Below are 21,317 nucleotides of genomic sequence, written 5' to 3'. Positions count from 1 at the left end.
CAAGGTCCAGCTTAGCGAAGACCTTACCCTCACCCAGGGAATGCAGCAGGTATTGGACAACAGGAACCGGATAAGCGTGCTGCGGAAGTGCCTTGTTGATCGTGCACTTGTAGTCAGCGCAGATTCTCACCGACCCATCTGGCTTGACAGGCGTGACGATGGGGGTTTCCCACTTTGCGTGGTCAACCGGCTCCAAAACTCCTTGGGCGATCAGTTTGTCCAGTTGTTCGTCCACCTTAGCCTTGAGCGCAAAGGGAACCCGGCGTGGCTTTAGCTTGATGGGGGCGACTTGTGGATCAAGGCTAAAGGAGATGGGCGTACCTGTATATTGTCCCAAGGTGCCGTCAAAAACCTCGGCAAAGTCTTTGACCAGACCCTCAGTCTCTGCGTTAGAGATGCAGTTGATGCCGGTGACTTCCAGGCCGAGGGCATCAAACCAGTCTAGCCCTAGGAGGCTTGGCCGCTGACCTTCGACCACCACCAACCGGAGCAGGCCCGAAAAATCCTTGAAGGCGATCCGGAACCGGCCAACGCCTACCACGGGAACGTCGTTTCCCTGGTAGTCTCTCAGGTGTACGCGGTGAGAGTCGAGTTGCCTTTTGGACACTCTGGGTACCAGTCTTTTGATGGTGCTCCATGACACGATGGACAGGGCAGACCCGGTGTCGATCTCCATGTCACATGGAGCTCCTTCAATGAGCACCGTGACGTACAGCTTGCGTCGCGTAGGCGAGTCGGTTTGGCCAATCGTGGTTCCAGACGGGCAGCGGCAGTTGGTGAGAGCGAAACAACTTTCCTTGGCAGACTGGAGTGAAGACTTGAACTTGCGAGTCGATGAAGGGGGGGTGTCAGACGGAGCCGATCGGCAGACCTTAGCGATGTGGCCCCTTCTGGAACACTTCCTACAGATGGCGTCTCTGAATCGACACTTGGCATGGGAATGGTTGCCTCCGCAGCCAGCACATTCCGGTTGGCCCTTGGACTTCTGTTGGAACTTCCTGCGCTCCCGCTTTGTCTGGTGCACGTCATCGTCTTCACTGGAGGATGCCTCATCACTGCTGGCCTCTTCATGATGCACTGGAACTGGCTCCCTAGCAAGACGCGGGCTGCTGGACTTGCGGATCTCCTGGGCGGAGCGTTCAGCAGCTTCTGAGGCCACAGCCTCCTCAATGGCTTTCTGTAGCGTGAGGTCTGGCTTGGCTAGGAGACGCCGTTGCAGATGGATGTCCCGGACCCCGCAGACGATTCGATCCATCAGGGCATCGTCTAAGTCTCGGAACTCACAGTGCATTGCAGCCTGTCGCAGGGCGGTGGTGTAGTTGTTGATTGACTCCCCCTCTGCCTGGTTCCGGTGGTAGAACGCATGGCGGGCAGCAATCTTGGACGGCTTCGGTGCGTAGTGGTTGCGGAGTTTCTCTTGGATCGTGTCCCATGGTGTTGCCTGGACTGCTTCAGGCGCAACCAATGCTCGGGCCGTCTCAAACACCTCAGGCCCACAGAGGCTGAGGAATAGGCCCCGCTTCCGATCCGTTGATACTGCTGTCAGCTCGTTGGCTTGGAGGTAGCAGTCGAACCGAGCGAGGTAGGAGTCCCATGATTCAGAGGCTGGCGCAAACGGCGGTAGAGGCACAAGTGAAGCCATGATTCCGATGCCGGCGTGAAGGGCGATGGATGGAACACAGTGCTCTAGCCAGAACAGTCAGCTCTGAATTGGTTCTGCCCAGTGATTTCGCTCAGTGATTTCGCTCAGTGATTTCGCTCTGTGATTCAGCTCAGTTCAGAGGCTGGCCGCATCTGGCTGTGCTCTGATGTCCATCGATCCCATCCTCGTCGCCAGTATTAAATTGTGGGTTGACATAGCAGCCGGCACAGCGATTCCTTCAAGTAGCTCTTTATTAAGGTAAGCTGGAATAGAACTAACTGCGAACAGCTCAGCCGGCCTGTATTTATAGGCAGCCGGCTGTCAACATTGTAACCACAACAGCCCAGAGTTCCCGCCTAAAATAACTGCCGCGGACCTGAGTGAAAACTATCTACAGACCTGAGTGAAAACTATATACAATATCCCCCTGTTGGCCCAGGGTGAAACTACACAACATAACACAACTAAGTCATGCATTCAGCTTTGTGGTTCAAGCTTGTCAAACTCCCTCCTGACTTAGCAGAGGCATACCTCGGATACCTTGAGCCCTTGGCCAGGAGCTGTATTGGCACAGTTGTGTTGGCACCCCACAGTAAAATAAAATAGAATCACTTTACCGCAATAGCCACATTAAAAATGACCACATTTACAGGACCCAAGTACTCAAAATGTCTGGAGTAAGGCTGAGGCAAAAGAGGAAGGGTGAAAAAAATTGCACACTTTTTTGTGGCACGGTGCAAGAAGTATGGTTGGTTTCTCTCACATTTTATCTTTCTGGGACTGTGGTCGTGCATCACCAGAAACATATCCACCATACACTACATAGTCTGGTAGGTGGTTTTTTTTTGGGGGGGGGAGCTGGGCCTGCACTCCTGTCCAGGGCTGGTTTTGCCAACCCCTAGATATGCCTCTGTGACTGAGTTTAGATGGAAACCCTCGCGGAACTTCAGGCATATGACTAAGAGCAGTGGTCGGCAACCTAAGGCCCATGGGCCACAAGCGGACCATGGGGGTCGTTTAACCGGCCCATAGACTCCTGCCGCCCGCTCAGGGACCCCCATCACCCACTCGGTTGGCTCCCGTGCGCTGCACTAAACCAGCACGTAGCAGAGCAGTCACCGCCTTCCGCGATGCTGGCCAGCTTCCCATTGGCTGCAGGAAGCTCCTGCAGCCAATGGGAAGCTGCATACGCCTCCTCAGCACTGGAAAGAGTGTTTGCGTATGTGTGCGTGTGCGCGCACTCCAGCCCACCGTAGTGTCTGCGGGACCGTGAACCGGCCCAAGCCACAGAAACTTTGCTGACCCCTGACTAAGAGTTTCTTATACCTGCAGGCATTTCAAGGAGGGCTTTTTGTTGTTTCAGCGATGATTTTTAAAATTGTTATTATTCTTTGTATTATTCTTTTTAAATTATGTGCACCACTCTTCCCTCACTGATGCTTTCCCCCCCCCCAGTAACTACCTGCAGACTGTTTGATTTTCAGGCTTTGCTCGTCTCACGACTCCATGATGGCCACATGTAAGTCTGTGCTCAGAATGGTTTGTTTGCCAGGAGTAATAACCCTTAAGTTTATTTACTCATCCATCCATTCATTCAGCCAGGTTGGCATGCATCTGTCTCAAGAAACCATGGAATGCGTCTCCAGGAATGAAGTCAAACTGCTATGTTAGCAGCACTGAAATTACTTCCCCGGGGTACAAGCCTGGGCACTGCTCAGGCGAAAAGGCTCCCCTCTTGGCCTTGCTGATGTGGTCCAAAGAAAAGCAGATATATTACCATACTATTTACTTACTTATTCCTGCACTGCTATATATGCCAAACTTTACATGGCTAGCCAAATGCCCAGCCTTGTTTGTCCTCTGGAAAAAGCTGGGGGGGGGCTGGCACAAGCACCTCTCTTAAATAAAGCTTTTAACAGCATTGTTCTGTTTTTATTTGGTTGCTTTAAAAAAAATAATCACCAATATACATTGTTATCAGATTCTTCCTTACATGGCATGCCACCAAACTGTATTCTGCATCTCATCATTTTAATACTGAATAAACAAGTTCCAGCCCTGCACAAATAAATCGTTTTGTTCTCTTAACTCCCCTAGTTCTTTTAATATTGGTAAGTTTAACCATATAGGCCAGATCCCAAATTCTGAGGCAGCAGTCCTCTGTTGATAAGTGGATCCACCTCTGATTCATGCATTATTTGCATTACACACCGGTTATAAATAGAAAGCTATAAATATTACCTTTCAGTTCCATCTTTGTGGGAACAAACAGTCGATACGGGCACCCCGATGCCTCTTCCCCACAGAAGGTGTAAAGCTGAATTACCTCCACCGCAATCAGAGATAAAACTGCTGCATTTTCTGCCCAGATTCCAGTCCACAAAGTACTTCTGAAACTCAATACTGCTCCAGAAAATCCTCAGTTCCAGAAGAAGCACTTGGAAGGCATTGCCTCTTCTGAAATCCGAGTTGCACCTTCCTCCTCCTCCTCTTCCTCCCCCTCCCCCCACCCAATATACAACCTCTTTAAGAGCAGGTTATTTTGGAAAGAGTGTGCTGCCTTCATTCCTGTTCCTTTGCCATCCGGAGTTCCCTTACATGGTCAACAGAGGGATTTGACAGGTCCCAGGAGGCTTTTCCCTAAGGCAAACAGATTTCCCATAAGTGAAAGTCAAGGGGGGAGGAAGGCTGATTTTGTGCTTCTGTCCTGCAGCACAAGTAACATAAGCAAATGACAACGGGAAGCTGGGATGGAAATTATCTTTGCCACACATACAGAATAATTTTGCAATCTCCAAATCCTACTGGGGTGGGGAAGACACTGTACAGGGTGGCAGCAACCTGATTTAGGCACCACAGCATCAAAGTAACAGAGGACCTGCTAATGTAATGTAATATAAAAGGTAAAGGGACCCCTGACCATTAGGTCCAGTTGTGACCGACTCTGGGGTTGTGGCGCTCATCTCGCTTTATTGGCCGAGGGAGCCGGCGTACAGCTTCCGGGTCATGTGGCCAGCATGACTAAGCCACTTCTGGCGAACCAGAGCAGCGCACGGAAGCACCGTTTACCTTCCCGCTGGAGTGGTACCTATTTATCTACTTGCATTTTGTGCTTTTGAACTGCTAGGTTGGCAGGAGCAGGGACCGAGCAACGGGAGCTCACCCCGTAGCGGGGATTCAAACCGCCGACCTTCTGATTGGCAAGTCCTAGGCTCTGCGGTTTAACCCACAGCACCACCCGTGCCCCTTTCCTTAAATAATTTGGGGTTCTGGGCAGGGCCATCCCAATACATTTTGTCACATGAGGCTAACCACAAAATGGCACCTCCCCCACCAGGGAAGAAGAGGTGAGTGAAGATCTACATCAGGACCAATGGAGGAAAAAAGATCTACACTGGAAATAAGCAGTGAGTGAAGATCTATGTTGGGAACAAGAGGTGGAATCAAATCAACCTTACCTAACAGTTGAAGTGGGAATCAAAGGTACTCATGAAGTGGAAAGGGGCATGCACTGAATCACACTGGGCAGACACAGACCCCAGGAGACCACAGAAGACAGCTTCTGCCATTTCCTTCCTAGGGGTGGGGAAAGGCCAGCAGCATCTCTGATTTGCAGAGATAATAATAATAATAATAATAATAATAATAATAATAATAATTTTATTTGTACCCCACAAAACTAACACAGTATACAAAGAACAAACGAACATAAAAACAGGCAACCAATTAATTAAAATACATCTTAAAATTAGTTCAGAGCAAATTAAAATCTGGACAGATGCAGTCCACAGGTAAAATTGAAAGTGGTTAACATTCTCCAGGGCCAACTGTTACTAATGGTCTTATAAAAGACCTGTAAGTGGGCTAGGAGGCCTCTTTAATGCTTGTTAAAGAAAAGAATCAGACTGAACCCAACCAAAGGCCTGGCGGAACAGCTCCGTCTTGCAGGCCTCGCGGAAAGATGTCAAATCCCACAGCACCCTGGTCTCTTGTGAGAGAATGTTCCACCAGGCTGGGGCCATGGCTGAAAAGGCCCTGGCTCTGGTCAAGGCCAATCTAATCTCCCTGGGGCCTGGGATCTTCAGGGTGTTTTTATTTGCAGACCTTAAGGTCCTCCGTGGGGCATACCAGGAGAGGCAGTCCCATAGGTACGAGGGTCTAGGCCGTATAGAGCCAGCAGTGGGGTGAGGCCAAAGGAGGAGGAGATCAAAGCAGACTTTAAAGCAGTGTTTCTCAAACTTGGGTCTCCAGCTGTGGTTGGACTACTACTCACATCATCCCTGACTACTGGTTCTGCTATAGGTAGGGATGATTGGAGTTGTAAGTCCATGTTAGAGAAACACTTGCTTGACGCAGTGGCGTAGCGTGGGGGGTGCATGGGGGGCCGGCCGCACCGGGCGCAACATCGGGGGGTTAGGCAAATCCACGGGTTAGGGGGCGCAAATCCACGGGTTAGGAGGCGCAAATCCATGGGTTAGGGGGCGCAAATTACTTGCCTTGCCCCAGGTGCTGACAACCCACGCTACGCCACTGGCTTGACGTATTGGCCATTCCACGCCAAAGTGCAAGTAGATAAATAGGTACCACTCCGGCGGGAAGGTAAACGGCGTTTCCGTGCGCTGCTCTGGTTTGCCAGAAGCGGCTTAGTCATGCTGGCCACATGACCCGGAAGCCACATTGGACCCTTTCGTTTTCACCTTTTTCATGAGCAGGGCATACAAAGGAACTGAACAAGAAAGAATATTCCATTGGTATTGGGGCCGTGATTGAAAATCGGTCCTGCTCCAGGGGGATGGGACGGCAATCCATCAAAGCTCTCAAAAATATGGCACCAGGAGTGGAGCCTTATTGGCTGCAATGAGGACTTTGGGGCATAAGTCCCACTACTCTGTTGCCAGGCAGGGGGAGGGGGAGGGATTTCCAAACTTGAATCCAGACAATGGCAACAAGAAGCTGTGAACTAGCAGTCCATCACCATCAGCGTCTTCAAAGCAACATGAGTGACAATGAACTTGACCAATCAGATGCCAGCTTTGGTGCTGGAGCAGGGAGGGGGTTGGTTCAGCACCTGTTTGGCTGAGCTTGTTGCTGGTGCAGCTGGCGGTTATTGCTTTAAAAAAAAAAAAAAAGTCCACTCCAGTGCAGAGCAGAAGGCATGTTCCACATGCAAAATTTCTCAGCTCACTCCTTTCCTGTGGTACATTTTGAGTGTGATTTGCATTCCGAACGAGCAGCATTTGAACTTGGAATTCTTCCAATGATACTTAGCAATTATGTTTTTTTCAGATCATCATTTTTTAAAAGGAAATCATAACTTTCCCCCAAACTATACAGTTCCTACACTCTTATTATAACAATAATAACAATGTTATAACAATATGACTTTTCTTTCCATTCTATCTCTTGGTTCAGAATACCAGTTTCCGTTCTGAAATCGTTCATATCTACACACACCAAAACAAAAACCCCTGCACTCAGTTATCTATCGCAGGCTGTTGATTATCCCCAAACTAAATAGATGTGCTGATTAAATCCCAAACCTTAGCCAGTCATCAGCTTTCTTCCTTACTGAGCTCCCAAATAATAGCATGTCAGCTTTGAGCACAGAAAGCTGTGAGTCCACCTAGCTCAGTCTTGTCTACCTTGAAAGAGCACGACTACCTTGAAAGAGCAGAAATCTGCCCATGCTCTGAGATCTCCTACAGAAGCTAGATTGGCTTCCTCCTTGCAGGCCTTCTGCCGGCAAGGCTGTTTTATTCTGGCAGGCCCTTGGGAATGGACTGGTTTTTTTGTTTAAAGAAAGGGCTTCTATTAGTGCTGTGCTGTTTTTACCACCTGTATTTTAATGTTTGGTTTAGCCTTATTAGAAATTAATTACTTTTTAATGATTATCTGTAAATAAATAAATGCTTTTAGCTTTTTGTATTCTATCTGTGCCGTTTTAATTTGTGTAAGCCACCCTGAGTTCTGGTCTGCGGAAAATGTGGAGTATAAATAAATAGATAAGTAAATGATACACTGACTGGCAGCAGCTCTCTGGGGTCTCATATCCTGCGTATCCTCTATCCCAACATAAATTAGGCATATAAAAAGACACTACAGTGGTATATATATATTGCACCTGAACCAATAGGAGAATTTCATTGAACAGTATGATGTATAGGAGAAGGTTTTGGCATTTCTCAAAGTGTATCTTCTACTAAAGTTGTGGTAGGGGAAAGAGACAAGGCGTCTTCTGTGGAAGCTTAAACTGCATCAGGCAAAGCAGTTTGCCACTGGGGGTCCAAGAAGCTGCACCTGTTTGATTTCTGCCTATCAGGCAGCCAAAAACACATTGCTTCTTTCCACCTTCTCTGGGAATTTTAACTTGACTTATGGAATGTTGTCATCAGCTGAGCCTTTTCACAGCTTGGAGATGCAGGCAAGAGACTCTTGTTAGACTTCTGGTTTGTGTTATGGTGTACAGTGGTACCTCTGGATGCAAACGGGATCCGTTCCAGAGCCCCGTTCGCATCCTGAGCAGAACACAACCCGCGTCTGCACGTGCACAGGTCGTGATTTGTCGCTTCTGTGCATGCATGTGACGTCATTTTGAGCGTCTGCGCATGCACAAGCGGCGAAACCCGGAAGTAACCCGTTCCGTTACTTCCGGGTTGCCGCAGAATGCAACCTGAAAACGCTCAACCTGAAGCTACTTTAACCCAAGGTATGACTGTATTTATGTATGCAACAACAGCCGCTCAAATTATATATGCCCAGAGATGGAAAGAAGAAGTAGTCCCAACCAAGGAAGATTGGCAGCAAAAACTGTTGGAGTATGCAGAAACTAACCGGAAGAATAAGAAATCAAGAAGATAGACTTTTTGATTTAGAATGGGGAATACTATTTGAAAAACTATTCCAAACAGCTTAAAAGACCTAGCAGTATTAAATTTTAAAAATGAGCAGTGAAACAAATTAAATAAATAAAGGATAAGTAACAAATGGATTTAAATTGGATATGCAGTGATAAAAGATATGACATAAGCAGCCACAGAAAGAGGGGAGGGGGTCAGTATTAATATCTGGTAATTTAAATTGCATGTGCAAATTTGTACTATTATAAGTTTATAAATGAGAAAATGAAAAATAAAATTACAAAAGAGGGAGGCATGAGTATTCTCTCAAATCCCTCGCACCCCAAAGAAAAATCAGCCATCTTAATAAAGGCACAGAGTCTCTTTGAGAAGTAAGGGTGGCAAAGCTGGAAGCAGGGCAGGGGAACAGAAAAAAACAAGATTGGTCTGCCTGGCACGGTTGTAGTAGACTAGGCAATGTGGCCACAAACTTCCTTGATTTAACAGCCAGACAGTTTCATGTATAAGATCCATGGATCCTAGGAACAAACAGGAGATGCTGGCAATTGAACCTGGAGCCTTCTGTACACAAAGCAGAGGCTCCACTACTGAGCTACATCTGTTCCCCTAGCAACAAACTAAGGTTCCAGTCCTCATTGTTCTGAATAAAGAGCTGGTTTAAATAAAAGCACAGAGAGCTGCCTTCTAGCCTGTCAGGCCAATATTTGCCATTGCTTAGTATTTTTCTGGATCACTGCAGATGGTGACAGCAGTCACAAAATTAAAAGGCACCTGCTTCTTGGGAGAAAAGCAATGACAAACCTAGAAAGCATCTTAAAAAGCAGAGACATCACCTTGCCAACAAAGGTTCATATAGTTAAAGCCATGGTTTTCCCAGTAGTGATGTATGGAAGTGAGAGATGGACCATAAAGAAGGTTGATTGCCGCAGAATTGATGCTTTTGAATTATGGTGCTGGAGGAGACTCTTGAGAGTCCCATGGACTGCAAGAAGATCAAACCTCTCCATTCTGAAGGAAATCAGCCCTGGGGGATCACTGGAAGGACAGATCCTGAAGCTGAAACTCCAATACTTTGGCCACCTCATGAGAAGAGAAGACTCCCTGGAAAAGACCCTGATGCTGGGAAAGATGGAGGGCACAAGGAGAAGGAGACGACAGAGGACGAGGTGGTTGGATAGTGTTCTCGAAGCTACCAGCATGAGTCTGACCAAACTGCGGGAGGCAGTGGAAGACAGGAGTGCCTGGCGTGCTCTGGTCCAGGGGGTCACGAAGAGTCGGACACCACTAAACATCTAAACAAAGTATTTTTCTGCACTGACTGGCAGTGGCATTTCAGGATCTCAAGCAGGGCAATTCCCCAACCCCAACTGGAAAGGCCAAGGACTCAACCTGGGACCTTCTGTATGCAAAGCAGACGCCCTACCACCCCCTTTCATGGAGCCTTCTTGTTCAGAAGCAGTCTACCCTGGAATACCAGTTGCCGTGGGAGCAACAGAGAGCAAGTGGCTTCCCATGATCTCCCAAGGTGGCCAGTGAATGCAAGGACACCAGACTACTATGAGGCGTGTCTTCCCCTTGTGCTCGAGATCACATACTGACCCATCTCCTGGTTTCACAGGCAGAAGACCTCTGGCCTGGCCATTGGATGCTGCGGACATGCAACACGGGGGAAGGCTGGCTGCCTTTCTGTGCCTCTTGTGTTCTTCCCAGAGAAGTACCAGGGTGATGACTTTTGGAAACAGGATGTCAGACAAGTATCACCCGGTGCACCTTTTGCCTGATCCCGTCAAGCAGCTCCTACACTAGAAAGGCTATTGAGATGCGTGTGTGATTTGAACACACACATAGATACAGTTATTTTATGCGGGATATTGTGCCGGTCCCAGGACAAAAACGTTTGTTTCCTACTTTAGGGCAGGACTCTCTCCTCTGTTACCTTAGTCACGAAATAAATATAGCAGGTTGGAATCCAACTATGGTCTAATCAGACCTACGGAAATTAGTGGACCTTTATTAGCCATCTGTTCAATTCGGTGGGTCTGCTCTGAGTAGGACTAACAGCGGGGTGCAACTCGTTGGTTTTAGCTAACAACCTGCCTCCTCCGGGGCTCTGTAACAAACTTGCCTGAAGTGCCGCTTAACGCTTTGAAAAATAAATAAATGTGCATATCGTCAGCTCATTAAGTAATAAACGCTTGTCATCAACGCTTGACATTATATACAGCTACATCTAAGTGATAAAAATAAATCTCTTATTCCTTACCTCCGTGAGGTGCCATCGTCAAACAGAAAGGTCTGGTTGGTGTAGCATTCCGGGCAGGATTGGGTCTCTTCCGCTTGCTGGCCACCACTGCGGCCGCAGGTGGGTTTGTAGACCCCGGCCAGCCCTCGTCCTTCTCCGGGGCAAGGCATCTCTCGCGTCCGGATCGGCGCGCCTGCCAGCATCAACCAGCGCATAGGATGGCCGCGGGCGCCTGCTTAGAGATGATGCTCCCGTCTCTCTCTCTCTCTCTCCCTCCTTCCCCCACCTTGCCTGAGCTCGAACCTGTTCACCAGGAGAGCTCTTGGCCGCCCCCCAGAGCTACACCGGTCGCAGCTAAACCACAGCCTGGGTGCCGTGACATCAAGAGCGAAGGGCAATAGCCGCTTAGTCTTCTCTCCTAGGGCTCCTCCGGCCGCGCATTGCAAGGAGCGATCCCACTCGCCTTTGCCTCGCGATCCTGATCCGGGCCCAGCGAGGACACACACAAAACAATCAACAAGTCAGGCTGGAGAAGGGAAGAAGTTGCAGCTCCACGAAAGGCCAGACAATTTCCTCCTAGGAGGGCCATTAAACAGCTGGAGGGGTGTGATCCTTCTCACCTCCCTCCATCCCTCTGGGCGACCGCAGCAGAGGGATCGCGAACAGCTACATCCAAGGAAAGGCGTCTGCAGAAAAAAAGATGTCAGATTCGCGGTCTCAAAAATCACACATATATACAGACATAAGCCTTTTCTTCCTCTTAACTTGGCTTTTCCTGGAGGTCTGTGTAGGGGTGAATGGGATCGGTTTGTTGCGTTGTGGCGGCATCTAGTGGTCAGGACGAGAAGCGTGCAGCTTAAGGTAACATCTAGTCTGTGGAAAACCAGCAAACAGGACCCGGAGCGCAAGAGTGCTTCCCCAGCCCACCCCTGTGGTTTCCAGCAACTGGTATTCGAAGCATTGCTGCATCCAAACTTAGAAGAATTTTCGTGCAAAAAAAACGAGTGAATTTTAGATGATTGGGTTTAATCTGTATGCATTTGCACATGAGAAATATATAAATATTGCAGCCTAGCCCAAATGCACTCTTAGCCCAAATGTGCCACACTAAGATCCCATAATTGTTATGTGCAGTGCAATCTCAGAAGTAGGAATGGAGAAAAAAATTCACTTTGTTTGCATTTAAACGCAAAATGCAAATACACAACTGTTCACAAACTGAAACACAGCCATTCTTTGAAACTCATCTTTTCCAAATCTTGCAGTGCCGAGTCATCTCTGGCCAATGTGCATACAAAAATGCATGTACTATGGCAAAGTGTCCATGAAATAATGTAAAACATGCATCATGTTGCGGAAAGCCACTTTGAAAAAAAGGTGTACGCTAGCAGTTACAGCCCTGCTCGTCCCACTTGACATCCCCTTTGACAACCCCTCTTCCTCCACACCTGACCAACACCTTCTCCCTTTACATCTCACCTATCCCCTTACATTCCACCCAAACTGTCACTCTCTTTTAAAGGCGGTAAGAGGCACGTCAGAAAGCAAATTGCCAAACCCCTCTCTGACTTGCCTCCCCCTCCTGCACTCTGTTAAACAGCTTACCTGGGCCACCTGCCTCCCATACTGCTCACTCACCTGCCTGCCTGTTGTTGTGCCATCATACTGAAGTTGGCATGACCACCTATTGGTGGCCAGGTTAACTGCAGCATGATAACAGACTTACATTTTTAAGTACCGTATATGGGAAGATCAGACAAAATAGCATGCACACATATTTCTATTGGGGTAAATTTACAGAAAAATGCTGAATTATGAGGACTCCTTTTTAAAAAGTTGCAAACTGATGTGAAGATGCAGAGAACTGAACTTAAGACTGCAAGAATGAGAAACTGAAGTTTGAGATCCCCCCCCCATCCTTGCTTAGAAGTGAATCCCAGAGTTCAGTGAGGCTTCTACCCAAGTAAGTATACATGCATTTGGAGCCTTTACCATCTCCAGTCAACACAGGGGAGAGATTCCTCCTTTACTCCTTTTGGGTCTTCCACATAGACCAGATACAAGTTCATATCCTTTTACTTCTGAACATGTTACATTGCAGATGGGTGAACAATTCTCAAAACAAGGAACAGAGTCCAGATCTGCTTTCCAAACTTGCAGTCTAGCTCTCAACTTCCCCCTCTTTTTCCTCTTCCGTGACATTATTGCTCCTGTTAGTTCCAATGTCCGGAGGTGAGTGCAGCCGAAACAGCAACACCCATGCACAAGAGGGACATTACAGTACAGGTGGTGTGGGGGGCTCCCAAGGGTTGCAGTACAAAAAAGGGGGGCTCTAAGACTAGGCTGCTCCCCCCAAAAAAACTCCAGCCAAGCGAAGATGGGCCTTTCTCAGTGGCTGCAGAATGCTGACAGCCATTACCAGCATGCGGAGCACACAAAATCAAAAGGCAAGAACAATGAGTGGAGTATGTTGAACAAGGGCATTTTACTGCAGGTCCCCACTTGTGACTGTATTTTTATTGACTATTATATCTGCCTTTCATATTGCTTCAGCTTCCTTTATCTTATGTTACAGTTTCATGCTGCAATAACATTGTTGCCATAAACCATCAGCTTGAACTACTGCTACTACTACTACTGCACTGCTAGTTTAGCAAAACATGTTTGTGCTTATCCTTTATAGCAAGTTACTCATTTCCACCCACCCACTGAAGTGCTCCTTCTCAGATCTAATCTGTGTAGCTCACAAAGCTGTGGGAGAGATGCAATGGGAGCTAGGTGAGAGGCATCATAGCACACCTCTAGAAAGAAGATTGCTTTGCTTTTAAGCCTGAGAAAGACATCTAGATAATAATGAAGATAATAAAACAAAAATACCCAACAGCTTAAAATGTTGAAGGGAGCCCTATGTGAATGCTTAAAGTCCTCTACAAAGAACCAAGTATAACCAACAATGCAAGCCTATATGTCAATGGGAGGGAACCTTACCCCCCCCCCAAGGGCTGCATTCACATCTAGGCAACCATCTAAGGGCCATATTCCAGTGATGGGCGGAGCCAGAGGCAAAAGTGAGTGGAGCAATTGATGCTGATTTTTACCTTGAGGTACCAAGCTGATTTCTATGCACACCACTCCCTATCCTCCATCTAGGCAAGTAATAGGCATTATTAGGGTTCAAGGACACATCCCAAAAAGCACTTGCGGTATGAAAAGGGGTCAGTGAGAAGTGGGGCCTGGGGAGACTCTCAAAGGCCAGACAGAGAGATGCCAGCCCTTGGGCCTGATGTTTCCTCTAGGTAAAGTTAAAGGGACGCCTGACCATTGGGTCCAGTCGTGGACGACTCTGGGGTTGCGGTGCCCATCTTGCTTTATTGGCCAAGGGAGCCGGAGTACAGCTTCTGGGTCATGTGGCCAGCATGACTAAGCCACTTCTGGCGAACCGGAGCAGCGCACGGAAACGCCGTTTACCTTCCCGCCAGAGCAGTACCTATTTATCTACTTGCACTTTGACGTGCTTTTGAACTGCTAGTTTGGCAGGAGCAGGGACCGAGCAACGGGAGCTCACCCCGTCGCGGGGATTCGAACCACCGACCTTCTGATCGACAAGTCCTAGGCTCTGTGGTTTAACCCACAGCACCACCCACATCCTGATGTTTTCTCTACTTGCCAGCGAGTAAGTCCCATTGAACTCAAAAGGGTTTAATGCTTAGCAGATGTGTTTTGATTGCACCGTAAGTCAGTGGCGTAGCGTGGAGGGTGCAGGGGGGGCCGGCCGCACCGGCCGCAACATCTGGGGGTTAGGGTTAGGGGGCGCAAATCTACAGGTTAGAGGGCGCAAATTACTTGCCTTGCCCCGGGCGCTGACAACCCACGCTACGCCACTGCCGTAAGTCAAGGGTGGAGAATCTGTGGCTCTCCAGATGTTGTTGAACTCTAACTCCCACCATCCAGGATTATGGGAGTTGTAGCCCAACAAAACCTGAAGAGCCACATGTTCTCCACCCTTTCAGCTGAATTCAGATGCTTTGTACCCTAGATAACATGTTGCGGGGGGGGGGATTCCCTTCACAGATGGGGGGGTGCAACTGGATTTAGTCCATGCACACACCATCAGAGGGCTAATAGCATCCACTATTCCTTTTTTGCCCATCTCCCTTTTAAAAAATGTACTGATGGGTTGATTTTCAATAATATGATGTATATAGAGAAACAAGAAATTAAACTGGTGTGCTCTTCCTCCCAATCCTGCCCATGAGTGTCTAAAATTCTCAGTAGCTGCATTAAGGCAAGCATAAATTCCACATCTGTTTGGACATTCATGCAACATTAACATGATTCCTCCCCCCCCCCATACATAAAAATGTAACACTGTCTTCACATAGTCCTCACTGGAGGATTTGTAGTGCCGCCTCTCAGTGTTGGATTTGCATGGGAAAATGGGGTTGGGAAGGTGAAAAGTGAGTGAGGCTAGTAGTTGCCTGGGGTGAGAAGGGGAAGTTCTAAAGGATTAAGGAGGGGAGCATGGCAGGGGAGTAGTGAGTGGAGTGAGCCGAACCCCTAGTATCTTTTATTTATCCAGGGGCAAAACTAGGCTTCTTTTCACTGGTCAAAGACCCAATTTGGCGTGCGCGCGCACACACACACACACACACACACACACCATGCACATCTGTGTACATACAGAGAGAAACTGGTAGCCTCAATGGCACCCCTCTGGAGGCTTCACCTGGGGCAAAAAAAACCTGGCTAACCCCACTGTAGCTATGGCTCTGATTTATCTTAATATGCCCAGATTTGCTTTAAGTAGCAATTAGGCATACATGAAAATATAAATTGAGTATGCTCTGTTTTAACTTACATGCTCCCTGTAAGTATAAATTCCACACTTGGTTGGATGTTTAGACAGAGTAACATAATTTATCCTATATTTATCTTAACAGGTCTACCTTCATTCATTCACTGTTTGGAATGTACTGAATAAAGTAAGTGCATGGTTCTTATTTGATTTTAGTTGTTTTAGTTGGATACCTTGGCAGCTTGGGGCCATTTGATTGTCTCTCTGTGGCCATCAGCAGCTCATCGTCTTGGCTTCTGAACTCGCACTCTTAAAGGCAGTGGTCCCTGCAGGAAGGTCCTCTGACAACCACTTTCCAGCAGGAAGGAAGCCAAGTGCAAGGAAATGTCAAAAGAGCAAGCAGCAAATTCACAGAAGACAGAAGTGGTGAGTCACCCATCACAGAGAAGCTTTCCACAGTTCCAGCAACATGGAGCAGAGTCTAATAAATGGCACAGATCCCCAAGGGGCCAAACTAAGCTCGTTTTAGGGATAGGGAAGAATTTGGATTCGGTTCACATGTTAAGGCAAACTTTCTTAATCTATGCTTTCCCAAACAATAAACAAACTGAGAAACACCCATCCTTCAAAATCTGCCTTTCTCCACCTTTTGCAATGCAGTTCTCCTGCTAAAATGAAATCAACATACAAAGATGTATTAGGTTTGGGGAAATAGCTTTGCCAAAAATCTGTGTACTGGGGCAAGAAATGAACGCAAAAGTGAGTCCTTTTAGAAGAATTTTGCACTAAAATGCTGGTGAATTCTCAAGAAGACTAAATAAATAAATAAAGACTAAATAAATAAAATAAATAAATTACAAAGTGATATGGAAATGTAGAGAACTAAACTTAAGACTGGAAGGGAAAATTGAGAGAAACTGCCTCGCTGATATTTTGTGCAAATGTAGTTACCACCCATGGGACACACTGCATGGAATACAAACACCAAAAGGTGGTCACTTGCAGGTAACCTGTTTATCAGTTGTTTATGAAGTATCTGTTCTGATTTGTTGGTAGATGACAAACCCCACCTGTACATTTAAAGCAATATCATACCACTTGAAAGAGCCATGGCTTCCCCCAAAGAATCCCGGGAACTGTAGTTCGTTAAGGGTGCTAAGAGTGGTTGTTGTTGTTGTTTAGTCGTTTAGTCGTGTCCGACTCTTCGTGACCCATGGACCAGAGCACGCCAGGCACTCCTGTCTTCCACTGCCTCCCACAGTTTGGTCAAACCCATGCTGGTAGCTTCAAGAACACTATCCAACCACCTCGTCCTCTGTCGTCCCCTTCTCCTTGTGCCCTCCATCTTTCCCAACATCAGGGTCTTTTCCAGGGAGTCTTCTCTTCTCATGAGGTGGCCAAAGTACTGGAGCCTCAGCTTCACGATCTGTCCTTCCAGTGAGCACTCCGGGCTGATTTCCTTCAGAATTGATCGGTTTGATCTTATTGCAGTCCATGGGACTCTCAAGAGTCTCCTCCAGCACCATAATTCAAAAGCATCAAGAGTGGTTAGGAGACCCCATTCTCCTCACAGAGCTGCAATTCTGTTTTATATATTTAGTTTCTTTTATTTTTGAACTTGGGTTTACTTATTTTTCTGTTACATTTATACACTGCCTATACAGCCTTGCTTTTTTGGGGGAGTGTTTTCAAAATCCATTCAAAGTACGAAAACAAACATAAACAGCCCAAACCATTATAAATATATGAAAATAGCAACAAAAAAGAAAATCTAAAAATTGACATAAGCACAGCAGCTAAATAACATTCTTTAAAACAGCAAAAACCAGCAAGGGAATCTTAAAAACAAACAAACAACAGATTATTGGAATTATTTATTTGTTTATTTATTATTGCATTTACATTCCACCTTTCCTCCACAGAGCTCAAGGTGGCATACATTGTTTTCCTCCTCCCCATTTTATCCTCACAACGACAACCCTGTGGGGTTGGGCTGGGAGTGAGTGACTGGCCCAAGGTCACCCAGTGAGGTTCATGGCTCAGTAGGGATTTGAACCCAGGTCTCCCAGGTCCTAGTCCAACCCTCCAATATTTCTCTGATGAAAATAGCAGCGTAGTAAGGAAATGCAGGATGTTCTGGGATCTAATCGGAAACTGAGACGGCTTCTGTAAACATGGGACTGTCCCTAGAAAATAGGGACACTTGGAGTGTGTACACTGTAACCAGTACACCACACTGGTGGTTGCCTCAAAGGAGATCTGGGAGAACTTCATCAGCACCCTTGATTTAGATACATGCAGTGGAGGCTGATCCATGGGAGTAAATAGGGGCATTGCCCGGCCAACCTCAGCCTGTCCTCAGGAACTCCCCACCTGCCTCCCTTCTTCCTTACATCCAGTCCAGGGGGTGGCCCTGCCTCCTTCCTTCTCCTTAGTCTCAGAGTTGCCCCTTGTAGAACACAGTAGAGAGGAGGAGGATGGGGACAAAAGTAGAATTCATTGGCTCTGCCCATCGTTAGCTCTGCTGCCACCTGCTGTTGGGATCCCTGCCTTCTTGCACATCTGCCCGATGGGCACCAGCCCCCACTGGCTATAAATATACATACTAGCAATGTTTAAACCAGGGGTCCCCAAACTAAGGTCCACGGGATGGATAAGGCCCGAGGGACTCGTTTATCCAGCCCGCAGCGACCGCCACTGCCCGCTCTTACAGGTGCTGCGCTGTGCTGCGCGGCTGCCCACTTCTGGGTCAGAGAAGCACCGGAAATAGCTTGTGCGCATGTGCAAGCATTATTTGTGCATGCACATGCATTATTTCTGGTGCACGTCCGGGTCGGAGGAGGCCCGTGCACATGTGCACAAGCCATTTCCGGTGCTCCTCCGACCCAGAAGTGCGCCGGAAATAGCATGTGCGCGTGCGTATGGGCACACGCTACCCCGCCCTCCAGCCCGCCGTGCAATTAGCGCTGGAGACACCGGCCTCAGGTGCGGTAAGTTTGCTGACCCCTGGGTTAAACTTTCATGACGTCAAAAGACACTCAAGGGGAAACAGCATAGCAGGACGGGAAGATTCACTTTGCATGCACACTTAAAAGAAAATAAAAACAGCAGTATTAACATCCTTGAAGAACACCGTATACTGATCTCCCTAAGCCTCGGGGCCTAAGGTCACAGCAGCAGAGATTGCAACCTGCTCTGCTTTGCGTTAAACAGAATAATAGACAGGGGTGGTTTTGATGATTGGGATAAAGACTAGCAACTCCACGCCCACATTTTGAAATATCCCTTCCATCATAACCCCCTCCCTAAAAACAAATCAAAACAGAATAGAACCCACCTTTCTGCTTAAAAGGCAATAGGAATTCAGAATGTAACCACGAAGGCAAATTTGGGTGAATCTACTAATGCAGCAGTGCCCTCTAATGAGTGGTGAGCATGAGACCAGCTTCTAATTCCAGCCTTTAATAAAAATTTGTTTATTATGTTTAGCCAAACAGCAGAGCCTCGCCACTTGGGGACTAGCAATAATGCCTGTTCATTTGTGCCAAGCTTCCAACAGTACTCATAAATTTGCTGCTGGGCTATTTCTCTCTTGCGGCATAGGAAAGTTATAAGAAATACCTGCCTCCCCTAATGTAGCTTGTATTTACATTAAAAGTTGCCGACTTTTTGGAATCTCTGGGCACCACCCAAGCATATGGGCCTCTTATTCTATGGGCTAAGGGGAGGGCTCTAGCTCAGCGGAAGGACATCTGCTTTGCATGCAGAAGGTCTCACCTTCAGTCCCCAACATCTCCAGGTAAGGCAAGGAATAAGCCTTGCCCCAAACCCCTGCAGAGCTGTTGCAAGTCAGTGTAGTCAATACTGAAACATGTCATCTGATTGGCTGTAAGACACCTTCCCATGTTCCTACTTAATTCAACCCTTTGTTCAGAACCATGAGGGCTGGAATCTTACATTAGGTGTTAGAGAAGGACAAGAGCTCAGTGACACAGCAGAAAAGATGCCAGGTTCAGTTCCCAGCATATCTAGGTACACTCTTGCCTGAAATCCTGGAGAGCTGCTGACAGTCAGTGTAGACAGTACTGGGATAGCTGGACCAATCATCTTACTCAATGTAAGGTAGCTTCCTATATCCCTGGTAGAGAACTAATTGCATCTGGAAGATGGGCGGGAGAGGGGACCCTGTGGGACCATGTAAGACTTCTGTGGGTGCCCATGAGACCATGTTAGTGACCAGTGCCTTACATTAAGTCGGTCTCCCATGTTTTTCTGAAGATAAACTCAGGAGGCATATTCAGTGGGCCTGGAAGTGAACGTGTTTGTTCATTTTGTGGTTTAGGGCAGAGGAGAGGCATTAAATAAAGAATTGTCAGACGGGAAAAGATGAGTCTTCCTCCTCCAGTAAACTGTTAGAATTCCTGCTCCATGGTTGCAGTCATGGGGTTTTTGTCTATCACATGATGGTATATGTTTTGACTCCACAAAGTGTGGGAAGTGACGGAGACAGGATGTTTGTGTTACTGTGTTCCGTGAAGTGGGACTATTGTCCTTTGTTCCATCTCTTTGCTGTCTGATGCTAGAGAGAGAGGGAGCCATGTTGCAGTGCTTCGTGTGTGTTTATATGTAAATAAAGTAGATTAGCCAAAATGCTGAGTTGCTGAGGTCTGTTACGCAAGCTGCAAAGACTCGGCGGATCCCTAAGTGTGCCGGTGTCTGTTGGCATCGGTCGCTGTGATGTTCGGGCAGAAGAAAGCTTTTGAAGCTCCCGAACGATCGGCCAGGAGGGAGAGAACATGCCAGTTGGGCATGTGTCTCTGCCAGGGTCCTACTCGAGTGTAGGACAAACTCCTAACAACTATGTAACAGCTCTCCAAATTAAACAATTGAAGCATAGGATTGAGGAGTTTGAAGGTACTCCCAAGACATCTATTCAGCTACTTTCAGGCAAAGGACAAACTAAATATATTCTGGGATACACAGAACTAACACTTAAAACATCAGCACTGTGTCATTGTCTCCGGCTTATTATTGATATAGGGGCACAAATGGGCATGGGCAAGGGGTCCCTGCCCCAAGAAGCTTACAATCTAAAATTTGACACAGGTGACACAATCAAAAGAGGGGGAAGAGCAGGAAGAAGTCAAGCATGTAGTTTAGTAACGCATCGTGTGTCATTTGTATACTAAACACCAAACAAGGAAGTCCAGAATTTGCTGCTGCTGTGTGTGTTGTTTTTTTTATCTGCTCCAAGGCGACTCAGAAAGTTCCAGATAATCAGGAGCCGTTTTGATCACAGTGACACCTCCACCTGGATGACAGGTTTGTGTGTTTCCAAAACGTCTGCAAGAGAAGAGAGAGGCTGTTAATGGAGCGTATACTGTTGATGCAAAGGCAAGGGGCGGGGAACATTTTTCTACCTGAGGGCCATATTCCAGTCTTGGTGACATGCCAGGGGCCACATAGGTGAGGCCACAGGCAGAAGTGGTGGAGCAACTAATGTAAATGCTACCTTTGTGTTGCAGGCTGGTTTCCACACTAACTCACAGATCCCTTGCTATCCTCATTCCAGGTGAGCAAGAGTTCAAGAATACGTTTCAGCCAGGCAAAAACACTTGAGGTGAGCCAGGCCCTCCAAGGTCATGTGCCATGGGGGGGATATACCCCCCTCAGCCATCTCACCACACCCTTTCCCACCAGGTGGCTCCCACCTCCTACCTCCCAAGGCCAGGCTGGGGCTCTGGGGTCCTTTCTGGTGCAAGGTGGGCTCTGCAAGTTTCT

The 21,317-nt window shown here is 47.5% G+C and overlaps 2 protein-coding genes and 1 long non-coding RNA gene across 4 annotated transcripts in view; 1 reads left to right on the top strand and 2 right to left on the bottom strand.

Moving 5' to 3' along the window:
• The window catches only part of KCNT1 (potassium sodium-activated channel subfamily T member 1), a 206,176-nt gene extending 193,798 nt beyond the window's left edge, over positions 1–12,378 (bottom strand). Inside the window, exons 1-2 of one of the 2 annotated variants that reach the window (XM_082208802.1) lie at positions 12,347–12,378; positions 10,763–11,427 (exon numbers count right to left, since the gene is read on the bottom strand). In XM_082208802.1, the coding sequence (XP_082064928.1) occupies positions 10,763–10,956 (194 nt within the window). In that variant the 5' untranslated portion in view covers positions 10,957–11,427; positions 12,347–12,378. Of the gene's footprint in view, positions 1–3,883; positions 3,940–10,762; positions 11,428–12,346 lie in introns of those variants that run through there. The other variant, XM_082208806.1, reaches the window with a different exon arrangement.
• LOC309524425 overlaps positions 1–21,317 on the top strand; it is a 275,240-nt gene that overhangs the window by 66,077 nt on the left and 187,846 nt on the right. The window lies entirely within an intron of this gene.
• LOC309524371 (uncharacterized protein) overlaps positions 17,398–21,317 on the bottom strand; it is a 28,574-nt gene continuing 24,654 nt past the window's right edge. Inside the window, exon 8 of the mRNA XM_082208995.1 lies at positions 17,398–20,879. Within this exon, the coding sequence (XP_082065121.1) occupies positions 20,777–20,879 (103 nt within the window). The 3' untranslated portion in view covers positions 17,398–20,776. The remainder of the gene's footprint in view (positions 20,880–21,317) is intronic.

The sequence above is a fragment of the Podarcis vaucheri genome (genome assembly GCF_965113315.1).
Source record: "Podarcis vaucheri genome assembly, chromosome: Z".
NCBI classification, from domain to species: domain Eukaryota; kingdom Metazoa; phylum Chordata; class Lepidosauria; order Squamata; family Lacertidae; genus Podarcis; species Podarcis vaucheri.
The sequence above is the reverse complement of the archived record's forward strand: the minus strand, read 5'-3'. Positions and strand labels throughout refer to the sequence as shown.